General features: G+C 40.3%; 1 protein-coding gene across 2 annotated transcripts in view; it reads right to left on the bottom strand.

Moving 5' to 3' along the window:
- fndc1 (fibronectin type III domain containing 1) overlaps window positions 1-18,475 on the bottom strand; it is a 316,339-nt gene that overhangs the window by 140,822 nt on the left and 157,042 nt on the right. For both annotated transcript variants that reach the window (XM_068044773.1, XM_068044774.1), the window contains 6 exons: window positions 15,427-15,534; window positions 12,692-12,880; window positions 5,830-7,665; window positions 3,722-3,840; window positions 3,460-3,571; window positions 1,238-1,657 (listed from right to left, as the gene is read on the bottom strand). In XM_068044773.1, coding sequence (XP_067900874.1) covers window positions 1,238-1,657; window positions 3,460-3,571; window positions 3,722-3,840; window positions 5,830-7,665; window positions 12,692-12,880; window positions 15,427-15,534 — 2,784 coding nt within the window. The remainder of the gene's footprint in view (window positions 1-1,237; window positions 1,658-3,459; window positions 3,572-3,721; window positions 3,841-5,829; window positions 7,666-12,691; window positions 12,881-15,426; window positions 15,535-18,475) is intronic.

Here is an 18,475-nt window from a genome sequence, read left to right as displayed (position 1 = left end):
ATAAAAGCAAAATACTGCGGATGCTGGAAATCTGAAACAAAAACAAGAAATGCTGGATTCACTCAGCAGGTCTGGCAGCATCTGTGGAAAGAGAAGCAGAGTTAACGTTTCGGGTCAGTGACCCTTCTTCGGAATAAGGCAGATTATTATCTGAGCGGCTATAAACTGAGAGAGGGGAATATGCAATGAGACCTGGGTGTTCTCGTACACATGTTGCTGAAGGTAAGCATGCAGGTCCAACAGGTGGTTAGAAAGGCCTTCACAGCGAGAGGATTCGAGTACAAGAGCAGGGATGTCTTGCTGCAATTATACAGGGCCTTGGTGAGGCCACACCTGGAATATTGTGTGCAGTTTTGGTCTCCTTATCTGAGGAAGAATGATCTTGCTATCGAGGGAGTGCAGCAAAGGTTTACCAGATTGATTCCTGGGTTGGAGGGAATGACGTATGTGGAGAGATTGAGTCGGTTAGGATCATATTCGCTGGAGTTCAGAAGAGTGAGGGGGGATCTCATAGAAACCTATAAAATTCTAACAGGACTTGACAGGGCAGATGCAGGAAGGATGTTCCTGCTGGTGGGGGAGTCCAGAACCGGGGGTCATAGTCTAAGGATACGGGTAAACCTTTAAGGACTGCGATGAGGAGAAATTTCTTCACCCAGACAGTGGTGAGCCTGTGGAATTTGCTACCACAGAAAGCAGTTGAGGCCAAAATATTGTATGTTTTCAAGAAGGAGTTAGATATAGCTCTTGGGGCAAAATGGATCAAAGGATATGGGGGGAAAGCGGGAACGGGTTACTGAGTTGGATGAGCCATGATCATAATGAATGGCGGTGCATGCTCAAAGGGCCGAATGGCCTACTCCTGCTCCTATTTTCTATGTTTCTAAGGCTTTTAGTGTTTATTCTTTCCTAGTTGTCAGCCTGTCTGTTCAGTTAGGGTTGATTCACAATCCTAGTGTCCTCCTTAACCTTTGTTCTATTCTTTTGTTAAAATTTGGCCCATATTACCTCTCCAGAAGTTGGAAGATAATGCTCTCAGAATAAAACAAAGTAGTCCTTTCCAAACTGTAATACCTAACATGACACCAAATCAGGGTTAAGTATCACTAGCTTGTACATTTTCAGGAATAAATCGCAGACAAGCATCACTAAGCTAATTTCAGTAACAATTTGACACATGCCCTTCAATTTGAAAACTGCATTAACAGTGGTTAACAAAATGTCCAATATTTTTTACCTTCAATGAAGCATTCAACGGTATTAGCAGGACCTCGAATTGGATAACCATCTTCATTCAATCTTACATTACTACCAGTCGGGCACTTTGGAATTACAGTAGTAGACTTAGTTGTTAACTCTGTTGTAGTTGGCTCTGGTGTAGTACTTGTGGTAGTTGTAGCCATGGTTGTGGTAGTTGTAGCCATGGTTGTGGTAGTTGTAGCCATGGTTGTGGTAGTTGTAGCCATGGTTGTCGTAGTTGTAGCCATGGTTGTGGTGGGCGCAACTGTTGTTTCTAGATGACGGATTAATCCGATGACAGGCTTGCCTCCTACTGACAAAACTGGCTTACCTTTTGGGCCAACTAAAGGCTTACTATCTCGTCCATGTCCAAACAGAGGTAAACCATCAGGACTCAGGATCGGGGTTCCTTGTTGATCTTTAAAAGTGGACAGAAAAATGCCAGTCATTTTAGTGCATAGTCTCAAATATCTTTTTTCTATTATTCATTTGTGGGATGTGAGCATCATTGGCAACGCCAGCCTTTATTGCCCATCCCTAATGGTCCTGGAGAAGGCGGTGGTGAACTGCCTTCTTGAACAACTGCAGTCCGTGTGTTGAAGGTACTCTGCTGTTAGTTAAGAGTTCCAGGATTTTGATCCTGTGATAAAGAAGGAACAACAATATATTTCTAAGTCAGGATGTCGTGTGGCTTGGAGGGGAACTTGCAGTTGATGGTGATCCCATGTGTCTGCTGCCCTTGTCCTTCTTGGTGGTAGAGGTTGCGAGTTTGGAAGGTGCTGTCGAAGGAAGCCTCATAAGTTGCTGCAGCCCATCTTGTAGATGGTACACACTGCTGCTACTGTGCGCTGATGGTGGAGGGACTGAATGTTTAAGGTGGTAGAGGGGATGTTGATCAGGCAGGCCGCCTGGTCTTGGATGGTGTTGAGCTTTTTGAGTGTTGTTGGAGCTACACTTTATTTTTATTCTTTCATGGGAATGTGGGCATCACTGGCAAGGCCAGCATTTCCTGCTCATTCCTAATTTCCCTAGACAATTGAGTGGCTTGCTAGGCCATTTCAGAGGACAGTTAAGAGTCAACCACATTGCTGTAGTTCTGGAGTCACATATAGACCAGACCAGGTAAGGATGGCAGATTTCTTTCCCTAAAGGGAATTAGTGTACCAGCTGTGTTTTTACAACATTCGATGATAATTTTATGGCACCATTACTGAGACTGGCTTTCACCTCCAGTTTTTTAAAAATTCTATTTGAATTCTATTTAAATTCCGCCAGCTGCCGTGGTGGGATTTGAACCCGTGTCCCCTGGGAATTAGCCTGGGCTTTTGGGTGACTGGTTCAGTGACATTACCACTATGCTACTATTTCCTTCTCTCTCATCCAGGAAAATGCAGAGTATATTCCATCATGCTCCTGACTTATGCCTTGTAGATGGTGGAAGTCCTCCTGTGAGTTATTCACCACAGAATTCCCAGCCTCTGACCTGCTCTTGTAGCTACAGTATTTATATGGCTGATCCAGTTAAGTTTCTGGTCAATGGTAACCCCCGGGGTGTTGAATTTTCAAACAAACCCCCGGATGTTAGCGAGGAGGATTTTGCAGGGTTACCTGGGGCTGTGTGTGTCTTTGTCCTGTTTAAATCTGGCGCCAAATTCGATGACGAGTGAATTTACAGCTTTTTTGTAGAAGTTTGGTATAACTGTGTGGATTTCTAGATCATTTTGGAGAGCAGTTAAGAGTCAACTGCATTTCTGTGGGTCTGGAGTCATGTATAGACCAGATTGAGTAAGCATGCCAAGTTTCCTTCCCTGAAGGACGTTTGTAAACCAGATGACTTTTTACTGCAATCCAGGCCTCTGGAGTACTCGGGCACATGCATGAACAGTATGCTAACGTACTCCCAAACCTAAATAGCATACCATCATCAGAGTGTTGTGAACAAATGACAACATCACAAAATGAAATATTCCAGATTCAAAAACTCCTGATGCTAGGATCAGTAATCATTTCCATGAAGAAGAAAGCGAATCTAGAATAGATAACATAAAGCAAAGAAGGTACAATGTGGAAATCTCATAATTCCACAGCAAAAATCAGTGGCAATTTTTTCTTTCTTGACAATGTTAACAAATCTATTCAGCAACAAGAGCTGATTAAGAACAACTTTTTCTTATGCAAACCAAATTTTATCCAAAGGGACTTGACCGGAATTGCACAAACCTAGTATAGTACGCCCATCTGCTCCCACTTGTACTTGAAGGGGCTTTCCCTCTGTATCCTGGAGGATTTGTCCTTCAGGGTTCAGCAGTATTCCTCGATCAAGATCTACAATCTGTTTTGAAGAAAGAAAATAATTAGTCACAGTAGTAACCTTAGTCCTATGAGCTGATAAGAATGCTTTTTCAATTGATTAGCCTTGTATTTGACACTGACATTTTTGATTTGACATTTGCATGATCCAGTTGTACAAGGAATACTCAACCCATTTAGTGTCCTGGGGTCCAGCGATGACCCTACGCCCAGTTGCCTTTTCAACACTGGCGCTGCTGGGTGAAACTTTGCTCCCTCTGTCAGCTGTTAAGTTTGGTCTCCGAGTTTTCCCTGTGATTTGGCATAATATTTCAATCCATGAGTATGAGTGATATTTGTTTAAAATCTCTATTTCATTTGGATCTTGTCTCAAGTTTTTCAGAAATGATTTGGAAGAGTCTGTTTTAATTTCATGTAAAAATATTGCAAAATACACCTTGTTTCTTTACTTGAACCTCATCGTGCGCATGGTTTGGAAATATGGCAGGATGTACTTGGAAATGGCTACAGTTCCCAAGTTTACCTAAAGTGAGCTGCTCATTTGGTTTGTGGAATATTCCTGTGTGCAAAATCAGAACGTAGGAACAGTAGTGGGCCTTTCAGTCCCTTCAGTAATTCTATCAGATCATGGTTAATCTGTATCTTAATTTTAACCCTCAATACCCTTGCCTAAAAAAAATCCATCAATCTCAGCTTTGATATTTTCAATTGACCTTTTTGGGGGAGAGATTTCCACTCCCCTCTGTGAGAAGAAGTCCTTCCTAACATTACTCCTGAACAGCCAAGCTCTATTTTTAAGGATATGCCCTCTTGTTCTGGACGTCCCCATCAGAGGAAATAGGTTCTCTCTATCTACGATATCAACTCCTTTATCATCTTAAACACCTCAACCAGATCACTCCTTAATCTTCTATTTTCAAGGGAACATACCCAAGGGCGGCTGCATTTATAACACCATTCTTATAACTCACAGCCTGCATAGACAATTGCACTTGTACCAGGACTTGCAGCTACAGTTGGTGTCATAATGGGGGAGTATGGGTGGCCTGGCTCTTGTACCAGTTGATCTCCCTGGTATGACATTTTTCATTTTGTACCATTTCAATGATGAAACACAGTGACCATCACTCTCTGAGCTGTCACAATTGCTTGTAATTTAAGAGTTCCCCTTTTTATGTCCTGTTCTTTTACCATTTCCCTTTCCTGCTGAATTCTTGTAAATGCTTCAATTACAATTGGTTGCCTGATGATTTTGCAAACAATATTCATCTTTTTTGTTTATATGGAAAGATTAACTAGAAACCAAAGCAATTAGAACCTACTCAAAAAATGTAAGCAAAAAACATGATTCCATATTACGACTGCAGCACAAAGATTCCAATAAAAACACCTTCACAAATACGTAAATAGAAGCAAAACACTGTGGCAGCTGGAAATCTGAAATAAAAACATGAACTGCTGGAAACACTTAGCAGGTCAGGCAGCATCTATGGAAAGAGAAACAGAATTAATGTTTCACGATGCAGTCCCCTCTACATGAGGACAGCAAACACAGATTGAAAGATTACTTTGCTGAACACCTCCGTCAAACTGCAAGCATGACCCAGATCTTCTGGTTGTTTACCTCTATCCCACTCCAATTCGGTCTTTGGCCTCCTACACTGTTCCAATGAAGCTGAATGTAAGCTTTAGGAACAGCACCTCATCTTTCTACTAGGCACTTTACAGCTTTCTGCCCTTAAAACTAAGTTTAACAACTTTAGATCTAAACCACTGATCTCAGATCAGATGCTGCTAATGGAGGATGATAGCACCAGAGCCACTAGGCGTGGTGAATGTGGGCGCTGGTATTTGGGATGGGAATTCCTTGTAGATACATGGCCGGCAAAGTAGTCCGCACCCCTTGGGCCATATTTCTGGGCCATGGGAGCCTTTTCCTCTTTGCTAGATTTTTTATGCTTCCGCTTCCCAATACTATTTTGTTGTAAGCATTTACACCTGCTCTGAGCCAGTCTTTGTATCTTTAGATTTCCTGTAACCACCCCCTTTCGCCTTGAACCATCATTCCTTTTGTCACTCAATCATTCTTCACCTCCACCCTATTACAGTCATTTTCCCTTTGTTTCTTCCTCACCTCTTCAACCACTTCCCTGTTGTTAATCTCGACCATCTTCCCATTCTGATGAAAGATCACGGACCTGAAATGTTGACTCTGTTTCTCTCTCCACAGATGCTGCCAGGCTGCCGAATGTTTCCTGTTTTTATTTTGCACATACTTACATTGGTCAGGATGGGACTTCCCAAATTTCCGAAACCTTCCTGCACCTAAAAGGTCTCCTGCAATAGTTGACCTGGAGGAAAACCGTGTTCTTTTCCCTGGGAAACGGTTTCGAGGTGAAGATGGTGAAGACCGGGAAAGGGGTCTTGATGCAAAAAGTCGTGGTGAGGATGGGTAGAAAGGCTGTCTTCCCGATTTTTCTTTGGCGCCTGAAGGAAGTGAATACACTTGTTGTCTGGAGTGTCTTGAAGACGACAGAACAGATGATGAAGGGACAGAGCGAGTTACAAAAGAGGTAACTGGTTTTGTCGGCAGACTGGTTACATGTTCTCTGTTGGCACCAATGGGGCTTAAGTAGGAATTTGTTAGTTCAGTTGAACGAGAGCGTCCCTGTAAAGTTAAAGAAGAGGTAGATCGGAACGGGATTGAAGAGGAAGATGCTTTACTTTTACTGTCAGGTATTCTAGCATTGGAAAAACGGGAAGCAGAAAGGCGATTTGTTGGCAGAGAGGAGGAGGACTGGACTGACGAAGATGAATGGGACTGAGAGGAAACAGAAGAGGAAGCTGATTTTCTTTCAGCACCAGATGTCAACATGGCATTAGAGAAACTAGAACCTGAGCTGGCATTTAATAGTGAAAATTGGTCTGAATTTTCTGAGGGTGTAGAGGACAACTGAACTGATGAAGATGGAAGGCGCTGAGAGGAACGACTGGAGGTAGTTACTTTTCTTTCAGAGGAAGAAATTTGCTTTGTATCAGCACCAGACAATACCTTGCTATTACTGAAGTGTGAGAAAGGATCTGTCCATGAAGATCTATGATAATTTCCTAAAGATGCTGAAGAAGAGGATAAGACAGAAGAAGGAGGAGTAGATTGTGGTGAAACAGAAGTAGAAAATATATTTTTTTGGCTCCCGGACACAAGTCTGGATTCTGAGACAGGATTTCTTTGTGAAGATGAGCGTGAAGATGTGGAAATTGGCTTTTTATCACCATCAGTGTTCACCCTTCCTCGAGTAGAACTAGGCCAAGACAGGGAAGCTGCAGGTACATTTGTGTGAGAAGAACGTGAAATTGAAGTTGTCCTTGATGATGGCCGTGCCAATCTAGGATCAGGAACAGAGAAAGACTTTGGTGACTGGGAAATTAAAGCCTGTCTATTCAGCATTGCATTATGGTAAGATTGCTTCAATTCTGTTAAAATGGGATTCTCTTTTTTGTTTTTCTCTTTGGCTTTTTCCTCCTCCTCATCGACACGTTCCTCTTCCTTATCTTCCTCTGAATACACAGAAGATGATCTCACAGAGGGAAAAGTTGATGAAGCCGGACGTTTGGATTGATCTCGACTTGGCTCCTTTGTTTCATTTTGTGTCTGAACAGGTGATGAGCCAGAAGTAAATTGTTTTCGAAGACTTACTTTGTAGTTTGGTATTCTTAGTTGAGCTGGATTTCTGTTGGATGGGATGGCAGAAGAGGTAGATCTTGTTCTAGTTAACAGTTGATCGTTTCTCCCTGAGTTTGTAGATGTATGTTTTAATGGTGTTGAGGGAGAGGAAGGATGGATTAATGAAGAAGAGGAGAAATGCAAGTTTTGAACTGTCTTTGTATCAGAATTAGATGACCGTATTGATGGTGAACGGGAGTCAGGAAAGGGAGAGGAAGATTTTCTCGCATTCGATCTCAAAACAGAGACGGGTTTAGAAACAGATGAAAAAAATGGAGAGCGTGATGAAGGAGTTTTGGATAAGGACTGTGAGGCTGAAGATGACTTATATCCTGGAGAAGTTTGAGATTTGTCATGAGTTCTTAGAAGGGAAGTTGCAGCAATATTGCCACCTACCAAGAAAATCAGAGCAAATTGTTCAGTATAAATATTACTTTTCTGTAAGACCAATTATATGAAATACTTTTGCAACGAAATAATGAAAGCAGCTGATTATTTTTGCAAGTTTTAATATCTTTAAATGGTCATGCTCTATCATATGATCAAAGATTGTATCCTTTTAATCTTTTTTAAAATAGGAATGCCAAACAAACATTCAAACAGAAGAGGCTGGAAACTTTGAGAAGTAGTGCAGCAAGCAATGCACAGAAAATAACAACTAATGTTGCAAAGGATAGCCAATTATAATTTCCACTACAAATTGATTGCAGTTTTTTTGATTTAAATGTAAATGGTAACTTATAAATTGTGATGTGGAAGATAAGGGCTGTGATTTATATTATCTGCTGCACCTCTCAGTAAACACGGGCAAAAGGACTGCCAATTGAGGCGGCACAGTGGCGCAGTGGTTAGCACCGCAGCCTCACAGCTCCAGGGACCCGGGTTCGATTCCGGGTACTGCCTGTGTGGAGTTTGCAAGTTCTCCCTGTGTCTGCGTGGGTTTTCTCCGGGTGCTCCGGTTTCCTCCCACAAGCCAAAAGACTTGCAGGTTGATAGGTAAATTGGCCATTATAAATTGTCACTAGTATAGGTAGGTGGTAGGGAAATATAGGGACAGGTGGGGATGTTTGGTAGGAATATGGGATTAGTGTAGGATTAGTATAAAATGGGTGGTTGATGTTCGGCACAGACTCGGTGGGCCGAAGGGCCTGTTTCAGTGCTGTATCTCTAATCTAATCTAATCTAAAACCCTTCGAATGCTTACCTCTTCTACCACTGTTTCCTTCCAACTTAGAATGCATTTTAGGAACATTGTTTTTATGACAACATAGAAATATAAACTGTAAGAGATTAGAACAAATCAGCTAGACCATGTTTGATGGATCAAATCCACTTCCTTGATTTAATTCAGCGCTCAACCCCTTCCATTGTTGAACCATTGGTAATAGCCACCTTCTCTGGTAACTGGCTCCACAGCGATGAATAATGCCATCCTGGTGCAGCACCACTGGATATAAAGCTCCCGAGTTGTTGCATGCGCCTTTGCCCGAATAAAGCAACCTCGCTAGATAGGAGTTCAACTCATTTATAAAGCATTGATGGTGTTCAACACAAAGTGCATCATCATGTTGGGATTATCAGGGGATGGTGGGAGTAATAGGAGGACTACTAGCTGATCTTACAATGCTGCCAGTATTTGGCACAATGGCCCCTTTCAGTGACTGGCTATTGTAGGCCAAAGAAGCGCATGAGGCAAATAGGACACTGAACATGTTTCAGCATCCCATAATGCAGGGAGTTGCTGCTTAATGCCCACTGGTGTTTTAGGCACCAACAATCGCATTATTGGGATCCACGACTATTATTTTTGACCTTGCTCGCTCCCAATATTATAATTTTTAATGTGGCCCTAATATTTGAAGTCTTCACCCTACAGAACAACTTGCCTGACTGAAATTTGTCCATCACCTGCACAATCCTGACAATTTCAATTAGGGCATCTCACAGACTGATCGCTTCCAAACGAATCAACTCCAAAATTCAAAGACATACATTTACACGCACTTCAAATTTATTTCTCTCATTAACATTTCTACACATTCTGTTCCTTTGATCTTCATTTTTTAAGATATGTCTAAATACCAGTAGATAATCACAAATTAATTTGTTTTGCATGAATATTTAAAATTTTTAGGATACAACTACTGTAAAACTGAAAGAAAGTTTCAAAGATTATAAACGACAGAAAATACAATAGGGTAGAAATTCTGATTCGGTCTCGTCAGTCTGATATTGTGCCTTATGTTTGTAATCAAACTAAAATTCAGGCATGACAAAGCAATCATGTATTATTAAACTTGTATATGCAGAGACCTGCTGGGTCAGATGTTACAAATTAGTGCTCCCAGAACAAGGCTTATGGGTGGGAAATTGTACAAGAACATTGACCGTGTCATCCAAATACTGAAACACACTCCCTTGCACCTGAAGTTCTACACCAGGTGTTTCTTTTTTAATGTAATATTCATTCTTAAATTGTGGGCATCACTAGAAAGATGAGCATTTGCTGCCCATCTCAACTGGCCTTAAGAACATGGCAGTGAGCCTTTTTGACCAATTTAACACAATTTGAGTGGCTTGCTAGGCCAGAGGATGTGATGAAACATTGGTATAATAGGCTTAATTATGTAGAATTTAGATATAATTAATACATTATACCTTTTAGAATTAAATACTGAATAAATGTTCAGTTTTCAAGATTCACTGAAATTCCCTTTTAAGAGCAGAGTTAAAAATCTATAAACATCCCTGTTACAATAGAATGTGAACCAGAAACACATTTTAAGTTAAAAAATCCATTTCAAGGTCTCTGCTGTAATGGCATTAGATGATGAAAGACATTGGGACATCTTATGTGAGCTCAGTACTGATAACTATAACCTTAATTAGTGGATGGTGTTAGTGATGTAGACAGACTGACTCAAGAGGATGGTACGAGGTACCATAAAAAGACAATTACAGATGGTAAATTACAAAATGAAATGGTACTTACAAAAACAGATGCCAAGTAAACCCAATTACAAACATTTTGACCAGATAAAAGCTCACAACTTCAAGAGAAGGGAATTTCTAGCAAATACATTAAGTGGGAAAGGTAGCTAATGATATTACCATATATGGATCTCAAAAGCAGGAAAAACACACAGAAAGGTAACATCGACATTCTAAATGAGATGATAGATTAGAAACAGTATAAACATGAGTTTTGAATCAAAAAAACAGAAGTATTGAATTCCTCATCAATGCTTCCCAACCTATGGTACTTGGGGAATTTAAGGTAAAAGTTTACTTTAAATTTTGATGGATATTCTAAGATATTTTGCCCTAACATTGTCAAGGTTAAACTTTTGGATTCTATTTTAGAAATAAGATTATGTTTTATATCTCTTAGTAATATTTGATATTGTAGTATACTTAGCCACTTAAACTGTATTGCATGGCAAATTCTTTAATAAATATATAAAAGTTAATAAATGGTCATAGAGAGATACAGCACTGAAACAGGCCCTTCGGCCCATCGAGTCTGTGCCGACCATCAACCACCCATTTATACCAATCCTACATTAATCCCATATTCCCTACCACATCCCCTCCTACATTAATCCCATATTCCCTACCACCTACCTACACTAGGGGCAATTTACAATGGCCAATTTACCTATCAACCTGCAAGTCTTTGGTCTCATGTAGCATTCTGTATACAACTACAAGAACCCCTTATCTGTGTCTCCTTAAGGGGGGAGATACTTATTGAAGAGAGTTTCCCAAACCTTTATAATATCTGGGATATTTATGACTTAACTATAATTATTTTTAATATAGGCTATCTGAAAGATAGTAATATTCTCTGATAGTTTTCTTTCTTTGAGGAAAGACTAGTTCAGTTGTTCAGACCCAAACAAGTGTCTGTAGGAATCTGTCTGATCTGAACTTAATTAATGGAGACTTATAGGGATGTGCGCTTGATTTGGTTTAGTCCCTATAAGGGGTTAAAGTCATAAATCACTTCAAGGACAGTTAAGAGTTGACTGTATTAGTGCCTCATTGGATGTGTCCTTGAGAGATTTCCTCATATGACTCCCCTCAACTGCCCGCCTTGCCCCAGCATTTGCATGACGTGTCCATCATTGTGCCTTCCCACGCTAATTAGAAATCAAACAGATCTTTGCTATCCATTTGGATAATTCTTGACTGCTAATTAAACAAGTCTTTCCCCTCCTGACCCCTGCAATATTTTTATAATTAATAAACAAAAGTTATTCAAAGAAAGTGGAACTGGATAGGCACATAGGCCAGACTAGGTAAGCACAGCAGGTTTGCTTCTCTAAAGGACATTAGTGAACCAGTTGGATTTTTATGTCAATTCAATATACTCATTGTCCCTTTTACTGTTACCATTTTTTTTTATTTCCAATGTTTTTTTAATTCAAATTCTCAAACTGGCATAGTGGGATCTGAACTCACATTCTCTTGATACTAGTCTAATAAAACAACTATGTTACCCACAATTCATAAAAATCTATCCCATTATTGTATTTTAGCAATTAATAGAAATCCCTGGTCTCTCAAACACAACTCACTATGATGCCCAAAGTCACTGAGACACCCACACCTTTACCAAAAGGAATATAGCCACACCCAACAAAAGCACGAGAATTATGCAGCAGGTCAGTCAACATATATAGAGACAAAACACTGCTAGCATTAATCGGTCTTTTCTCTTTACAAATGCTGGCTGACCTGCTGTATATTTACAGCTGTTTCTGTTTTCATATTTCAGATAACTGCTGTTTCTATAAGTGATGCAAAATACTATGGATGCCAGAAATCTGAAATAAAAGCAGAAAATGCTGGAAATACTCATGGGCTCTGGCAGCATCTGTGGAGATGGAAACAGAGTTAATGTGTCAAGTTGATGATGAAAGGTCATCAACCCGAAACCTTGCCTCTGTTTCTCTCATCACAGATACTGCCAGACTTCTGAATATTTCCAGCATTTTGTTTTTATTGCTGCAACTTGTGCCCAATCCATTACTCCCATTTGATACACATGTGGCAAGTTGGCAACCGACTCCCTTGTTGCTTAAATTCCATTCTTGCATTAAAGTATAACTTATGGTCCAGAAATTATACATTGGAATACTGGCATACTTGGCACTTTTGTCTGAAATGTCTCTTAGTGGAGGCTCTAAATTAGTAATAATTACACTAATCATTCATAACTTAGAACCCTTGGTTTAATTTCATGGCCCAGGTATACTATAAGAGGTCTATAATTTTTAGTGCAACATCAGTTGTGAAGGACTGTGTTCAGATAGAACTTGCAAAGCAGCCAAAGATTTTATCAAGAGAGTGTTTATGCCAGTGATAAGCTTGGATCTGATAAAAGGCCACATCATAAAGGAGTATAATGCTTACTTTTTGGCATAGCGACACTGAGGGTTTTAGATTGAGGACCTTGTCCTCTCCGGTTTGCTGCTCGGATTTTGAAAATATAGCGCTCTCCGGGTTGTAGACCATCAACTATAGCAGTTGTAACGTCCCGAGTAAAGGTAATAGCCTTTGCTCCGAATGGTTTGAGAGCCGGGGCATATGAAACAATGTATTCTGAAATGATTTGGCAGATGGTTGGAAGGAGACAACTGAAAACAACTCTTTTTCCATTGGAGGGACTGTATGGGAAGAATGAATCACAGGGTGCATTGCTAATGTTTACTGATTAGCAATGCACTAAATAACAACTGGAGTCCATTACAAAATGCAACAGTATTAAGACAGGATACACCGGCCCAGTCCATGGAATCGACAACCAGCTAGATAGGCAAAATAATAAACAAACAAAAACTATTGCATGTAAAGAAACATTTCATATGAATACACAATTAACAGGCATATATAAACAAACTAGACTAAATTAAAACAATTACCTTAACTTTTGCAAAATAATGCATTCTGACCTCGATATTGCACTTTTCTCCACGAGCTTTCCATTTTCATTCATTTAATTCTAAGATAATACATTTAACTGAATATTCATGAAATAATTAATATAAAACATTTAAATCGTCAGTGTAATGCAAATAAATGTATTAATGAATAGTTATATTTAATGAATATAATCTTTATCTTGCCAATTTGTTCTGCCAATTGTTTTCCTTTCCCTGCTCTCCTGAGTGTTTTACAGGGTATGATCCTATTGGCAGCAGGCACTCACCAGTACCTTTTCCAAGTGGCCATTACTGATGTGTGAACATTGACAGGAAATGTACAACTATGACTATAGAGCTATGGGAGGGCATCATAATTCAGCTTGGACCTACCCTCACCTTATTGCTGCACAGGATAATGATCAGGAGCTGGAATTTTGTCAGATTTACATCTCCCTAATTGAGGGACCCTAAAATAACTGCAACATCCCACTAATGCCTCGGTCGAGATCTATTAACTCAAACAGGCCAGATATCTAATCCAGTTCTACATGACTGACTAAGATCACCTCTCTAGCTCTATCCATCGTTGATTTGTATCAGATGGATTTTAAACCATAATTTGTTTTACTGATCACAGGCACACTATAAAGCTTGGGTTCTCAACACTTTTGCTTCTGAGGTCCCCCTCCCGTGTTATAAAAATTCCATGGACTTGTAGCACAAGAATCTTTACTGTGTTGAAATTAGTAATACAATTGAACACATATTTATTATTTTGTTTTACTTTTTGTTGGTGCTGAGCAACAAGTCTGTCAAGATGTGGAGGTATCTTCACAAGCATATACGCACATCATGTTCAATGTTCGTCCTGGCTCAGTTAGGCTTAAATTAATAGGCTATTGCTGAGGTTTACAGACTGTCACTGAAATATAACCAAAGTGCCACTGTCACCGAGGTTGGGCCTCTGGGACCAAGTGGCAGTTTCCGGTTCTTCATGTCCTGTGCGGGACCGGGGCAGGGGACTTTAGTCATATTGTGCTGGTGTCAATTGGTGACTAAGGGCTGGAAGGTAAAACTCTGTGCCTTGGATACTGTAACCTTTGGGGACAGACATTAATTGACTTTAAATTGGCAAATCCCTTGAAATCTTTGCATGGATCCCTGGTTGAGAATCCCTGCTTTAAATGACGTGCTATGTTAGGATTTATTTCCTAGCCAGATACGTCCCGTTAGGAAGAGCTTTCACAGCTTGGGAAATTGCAGGCTGCCCGTTCTGTGCACTAACTGGGGAGTCAGCTGTATTATGACATGACCCGTTGAAGCCAAAATTGAAAAACCTGGCATGGGGTCTCGCCCGACAGTAGGACAGATCAGAGACCACAGCATGGCCACTTAACCACTGGGCTCAATTCTTCAATCTGCGCTATCAAGAAACACTTTCAGCCACTTTCATTGGAGCTAACGAGCCCAAGAAAGCAAGTAAAGAGACCAATGCATTTTGATAACTGACAGGAGTATGCCACTAATTTCAAAAAGATACTTTCCATTTCCTTCAGTAGGATATTCATGCTGTAAGCTCTGAAACTGTTCCATGGGGTGCCAGTGTGTGAATGCCATTGTCTGAAATTCCTCACTCTGTTATTGAGTATAGTTGGGAGATGTATTTTAGACTAATGCAATGACATAAATATACTGGTAACGTATGGCATATATTTCGGATTGTCACATAAAGCAATAAGACAAATAGATAAAATACTCCTTTGCTTTCCACAGGTTGAAATATATTTACATTCTCAATAGTTCTGTTGTCATAGTAGTTGAAGTATCAATGGAATCAGAAGCATTTTAGCATAGGTTTAGTCTGACTGCTCAGATAAACTTCCTGCCATTGTTGTCTCCCTACTTCAGTTTTCTGGGAAAAGCTCACATTCAGCTAAATTTTCTTGAGATTGTTCAACTTTCCATTTGTGTGACCTGCTGAACATTTTGGTAGTAACCGAGTTACATTTACTTGAAGCTTTAACAAATATAAGACATGAGCCTATTGGACTGAGTGTACAGTAACAGCTGCTCTCATCTCCATGGTGAGGATTCTATTTGATGTGGTATTACAAAAAATTCACTTTTCATCTCTTTGCACATCATCTTGTAAAACAGAAAGGAATACAATAATCCTTTGGGTATTATTTATGATTTTAATACTTGTATTGAAAAATCTCCTACCTGTGACCTTTCCCTTGCTGTCAAGAGGAAGATCCCAGGATACAGTCACTGCTGTTCCTTTTTCACCTAATGGCTTCACTTCAAAGTTCTCAGGACTGGAAGTCGGAACTGCATTTGAAAGTCAGTGGGAGAGATAATTACTACAAAGACCTGGGCAGAAAACTTTTCACCCATTCAGTTAATATTCATGAAAAACGATAAGAAACACTTGGGTGCACGAATGCAATGTGTCATTTCTAACAAAACACATTCTGTACTCAGAATCCCTCCAGATAGTTAATATTCCACATATATGATTTCTTATGGCTCATCTACACAAAGCCTTAAGCATAGGGAAAGAATGCTCATTCCACCCAATGTGTATTGCTATATTCATTCTATACAATATTGTGAGGGTTGTCTTATGTTGTTCATTTATTTGGTCCAATATCCAGTGGCAACTCAATACACAGAAGCATCATTTCCAATATAGCACAAAAATGGATTCCTTCTTAATTTCAATTCACGAGAAATTTGATGAACAATCTCAGTCTCACATTTCTATGTATGGAATACCTAACTTTAACAATTGATGTGATTGCACAGACTGGAAGGCCTGATATTAAACTGAGGTCACAAATCAACTGGACCTATTGGGTCTATTAAGTAAAATAGCTTTTCCAACTCCTTTTATTTTTAAGTGTCTATTGTTGCATTCATTTTATTGATATTTTAGTTATTTTTTTTCAATAATTTTGTAATGGTCTTAACTGTGTTGTGCCATCCAACTTGAATATGTACTGGAAATTGGTGAATTTTAATATGTATAGAATGGGTGTCCATGTGTCCTGTTTTCTATATCACACACATGGGGCTGTGCCGGGAATCCTACTTCATTCACAATAATTCCATACAAGTATCTTAAGCATTTGACAATCTTCACCTCGAAAACAGATGGAAATAGCTTTATTATTATGCCGTCAGTAAGATAACCAAATCATGTGATCAGTCTCCAGCTATGCCAACTCTCGCAAATTGATCGCAAAAGTCTTGATTTCTGGATAAAATTATGGCTCCTCAATCTCATGAGACCACGCCAAAATCTCGGGATTTTGCTGCATGCCACTGCTGTAAAGGTCTGGTGAGGCTGGTAGCGGAGACGGGAAGACGGGGGTGGCCATATATAAGATCCTGCAACTGTGGGAGCAACTGAGATCTTGGGAAGAAAGAGACTGTGGACCAGCAGCCACTGCCCGTGGTGTGAGCTCACCACCACCTTCTCGAGGGCAGTTAGGGATGGGCAATAAATGCTGGCCTAGCCAGCAACGCCCACATCCCACGAGCGAATAACAAAAAACACCTCGGCAGTGACTGCGGTTCTTGAAGTCAGTGGGTTAGGAGGGAGTGGGCGACTTCAGGCCAGTGCCCGAGTCTCTCTTGATATAGTACCTTTCTCAAGGTTTGCTCTCCTCCTCTTCTGATGGCAATGCATCATTCTATGATGTGGTTCCATGGGTGCTGGCAGCCTTCTGGTAACTTGTCTCAGTGTCTATTTTTCAAGTGTCAGTCACATATTGGGTGTGACTGGCCACCTTATGTTACAGTCCATCATACCTGAGCTGGAATTTAACCAATATACTTGTTGCGCCAATTTCCAGGAGCTGTATTAATATTAATGAGGCATCCAGATTGTTTGGATAAATGCAGAGATCATAACATATTGGGGTTGGCGGGAGGAAGGGGGCTCCAAGCAGAGCAAAGGTAACAGTTTCTCTCTACCTGCTCTGTCTGGACCCCTCATGACTTTGAACACTTCTATCAAATCTCCTCTCAACCTCCTCTGAGGAGAACAACTCTAGCTTTTCCAATCTATCCTCATAACTACCCCTCTTGTCTGGAACCATTCTTGCAAATCTTTTCTGTGCCTTCTCTTAAGTCCTTGTAACTTCAGCCGATGGGAACAACTTTTCTTTGTCTATCTATTCAAATGTCATAATCTTGTTCACACCTCTATCAAATCTCCCCTCAAACTCCTTTGCTTCAAGGAAAACAACCACAGCTTGTCAACCTAACCTTGTAGCTAAAATCCCTCATCCCTGGAACCATTCTGGTAAATCTCCTCTGCACTCATCCTTCCAAACGTGTAGTGATCAGAACTGGATGCAATACTCTAGTTGTGGCCTAACCAGAGCTTTATAAAGGTTCAGATAACTTCCTTGCTTTTTTACTTAATATCTCTATTTATAAAGCCCAAGATCCTATATGTTTTGCTAACTACTCTCTCAATATGTCCTGTCACCTTCAAAGATATTTGCACATGAACGCCAAGGTCCCACTGTCCCTGTGCACTCTTTAGAACTATGCTATTTAGTCCATATTGCCTCTCCCGATCCATTTGCGAAAATGCATCACCTGACTTTTCTCTGTATTAAATTCTATCTGCCACTTGTTTACTCATTAATATTTAATATGCCAATAGAAAATGTCTGGTTTCCCCTGTGTCCGTTGTCAGTCTCTTGTCATACTCTTGCATTTCATTTTTCATTGCCCCTCTGAACCTTCTATATCCAGCCTGGTTCTCATTTGTATTATCAACCTGACATCTGTCACATCCATCCTTTTTCTGCTTCATCTTACTCTCTAACTCTTTCATCATTCAGGGAGCTCTGGCTTTGGTTGCCCGACCTTTTCCCCTCGTGGGAATATATCGGAACCAAAAGCAGCCCATTGTGCTGTGACAGTTTTGCCTGCAAATCTTTCATTCCAATTTACCTGGGACAGGTCCATTCTCAACCCACTGAAATTGACCTTCCTCTAATTAAGTATTTTTACTGTGGACTGCTCCTTTCTTTTTCCATAGCTAATCTAAAGTATGCGATACTATGATACTATTGACCCTGGAGAGGTCAATAACCAGAGGGCATAGATTTAAGATAAGGGGCAGGAGGTTTAGAGGGGATTTGAGGAAAAGCTTTTTCAATTAGAGGGTGGTTGGAATCTGGAACACACTGTGTGAATGGATGGTAGAGGCAGGAGTCCTCACAACATTTAAGAAGTATTAGATGAGCAC

The sequence above is a fragment of the Heterodontus francisci genome, chromosome 13 (assembly GCF_036365525.1).
Source record: "Heterodontus francisci isolate sHetFra1 chromosome 13, sHetFra1.hap1, whole genome shotgun sequence".
Classification (NCBI taxonomy): Eukaryota; Metazoa; Chordata; class Chondrichthyes; order Heterodontiformes; family Heterodontidae; genus Heterodontus; species Heterodontus francisci.
The sequence above is the reverse complement of the archived record's forward strand: the minus strand, read 5'-3'. Positions and strand labels throughout refer to the sequence as shown.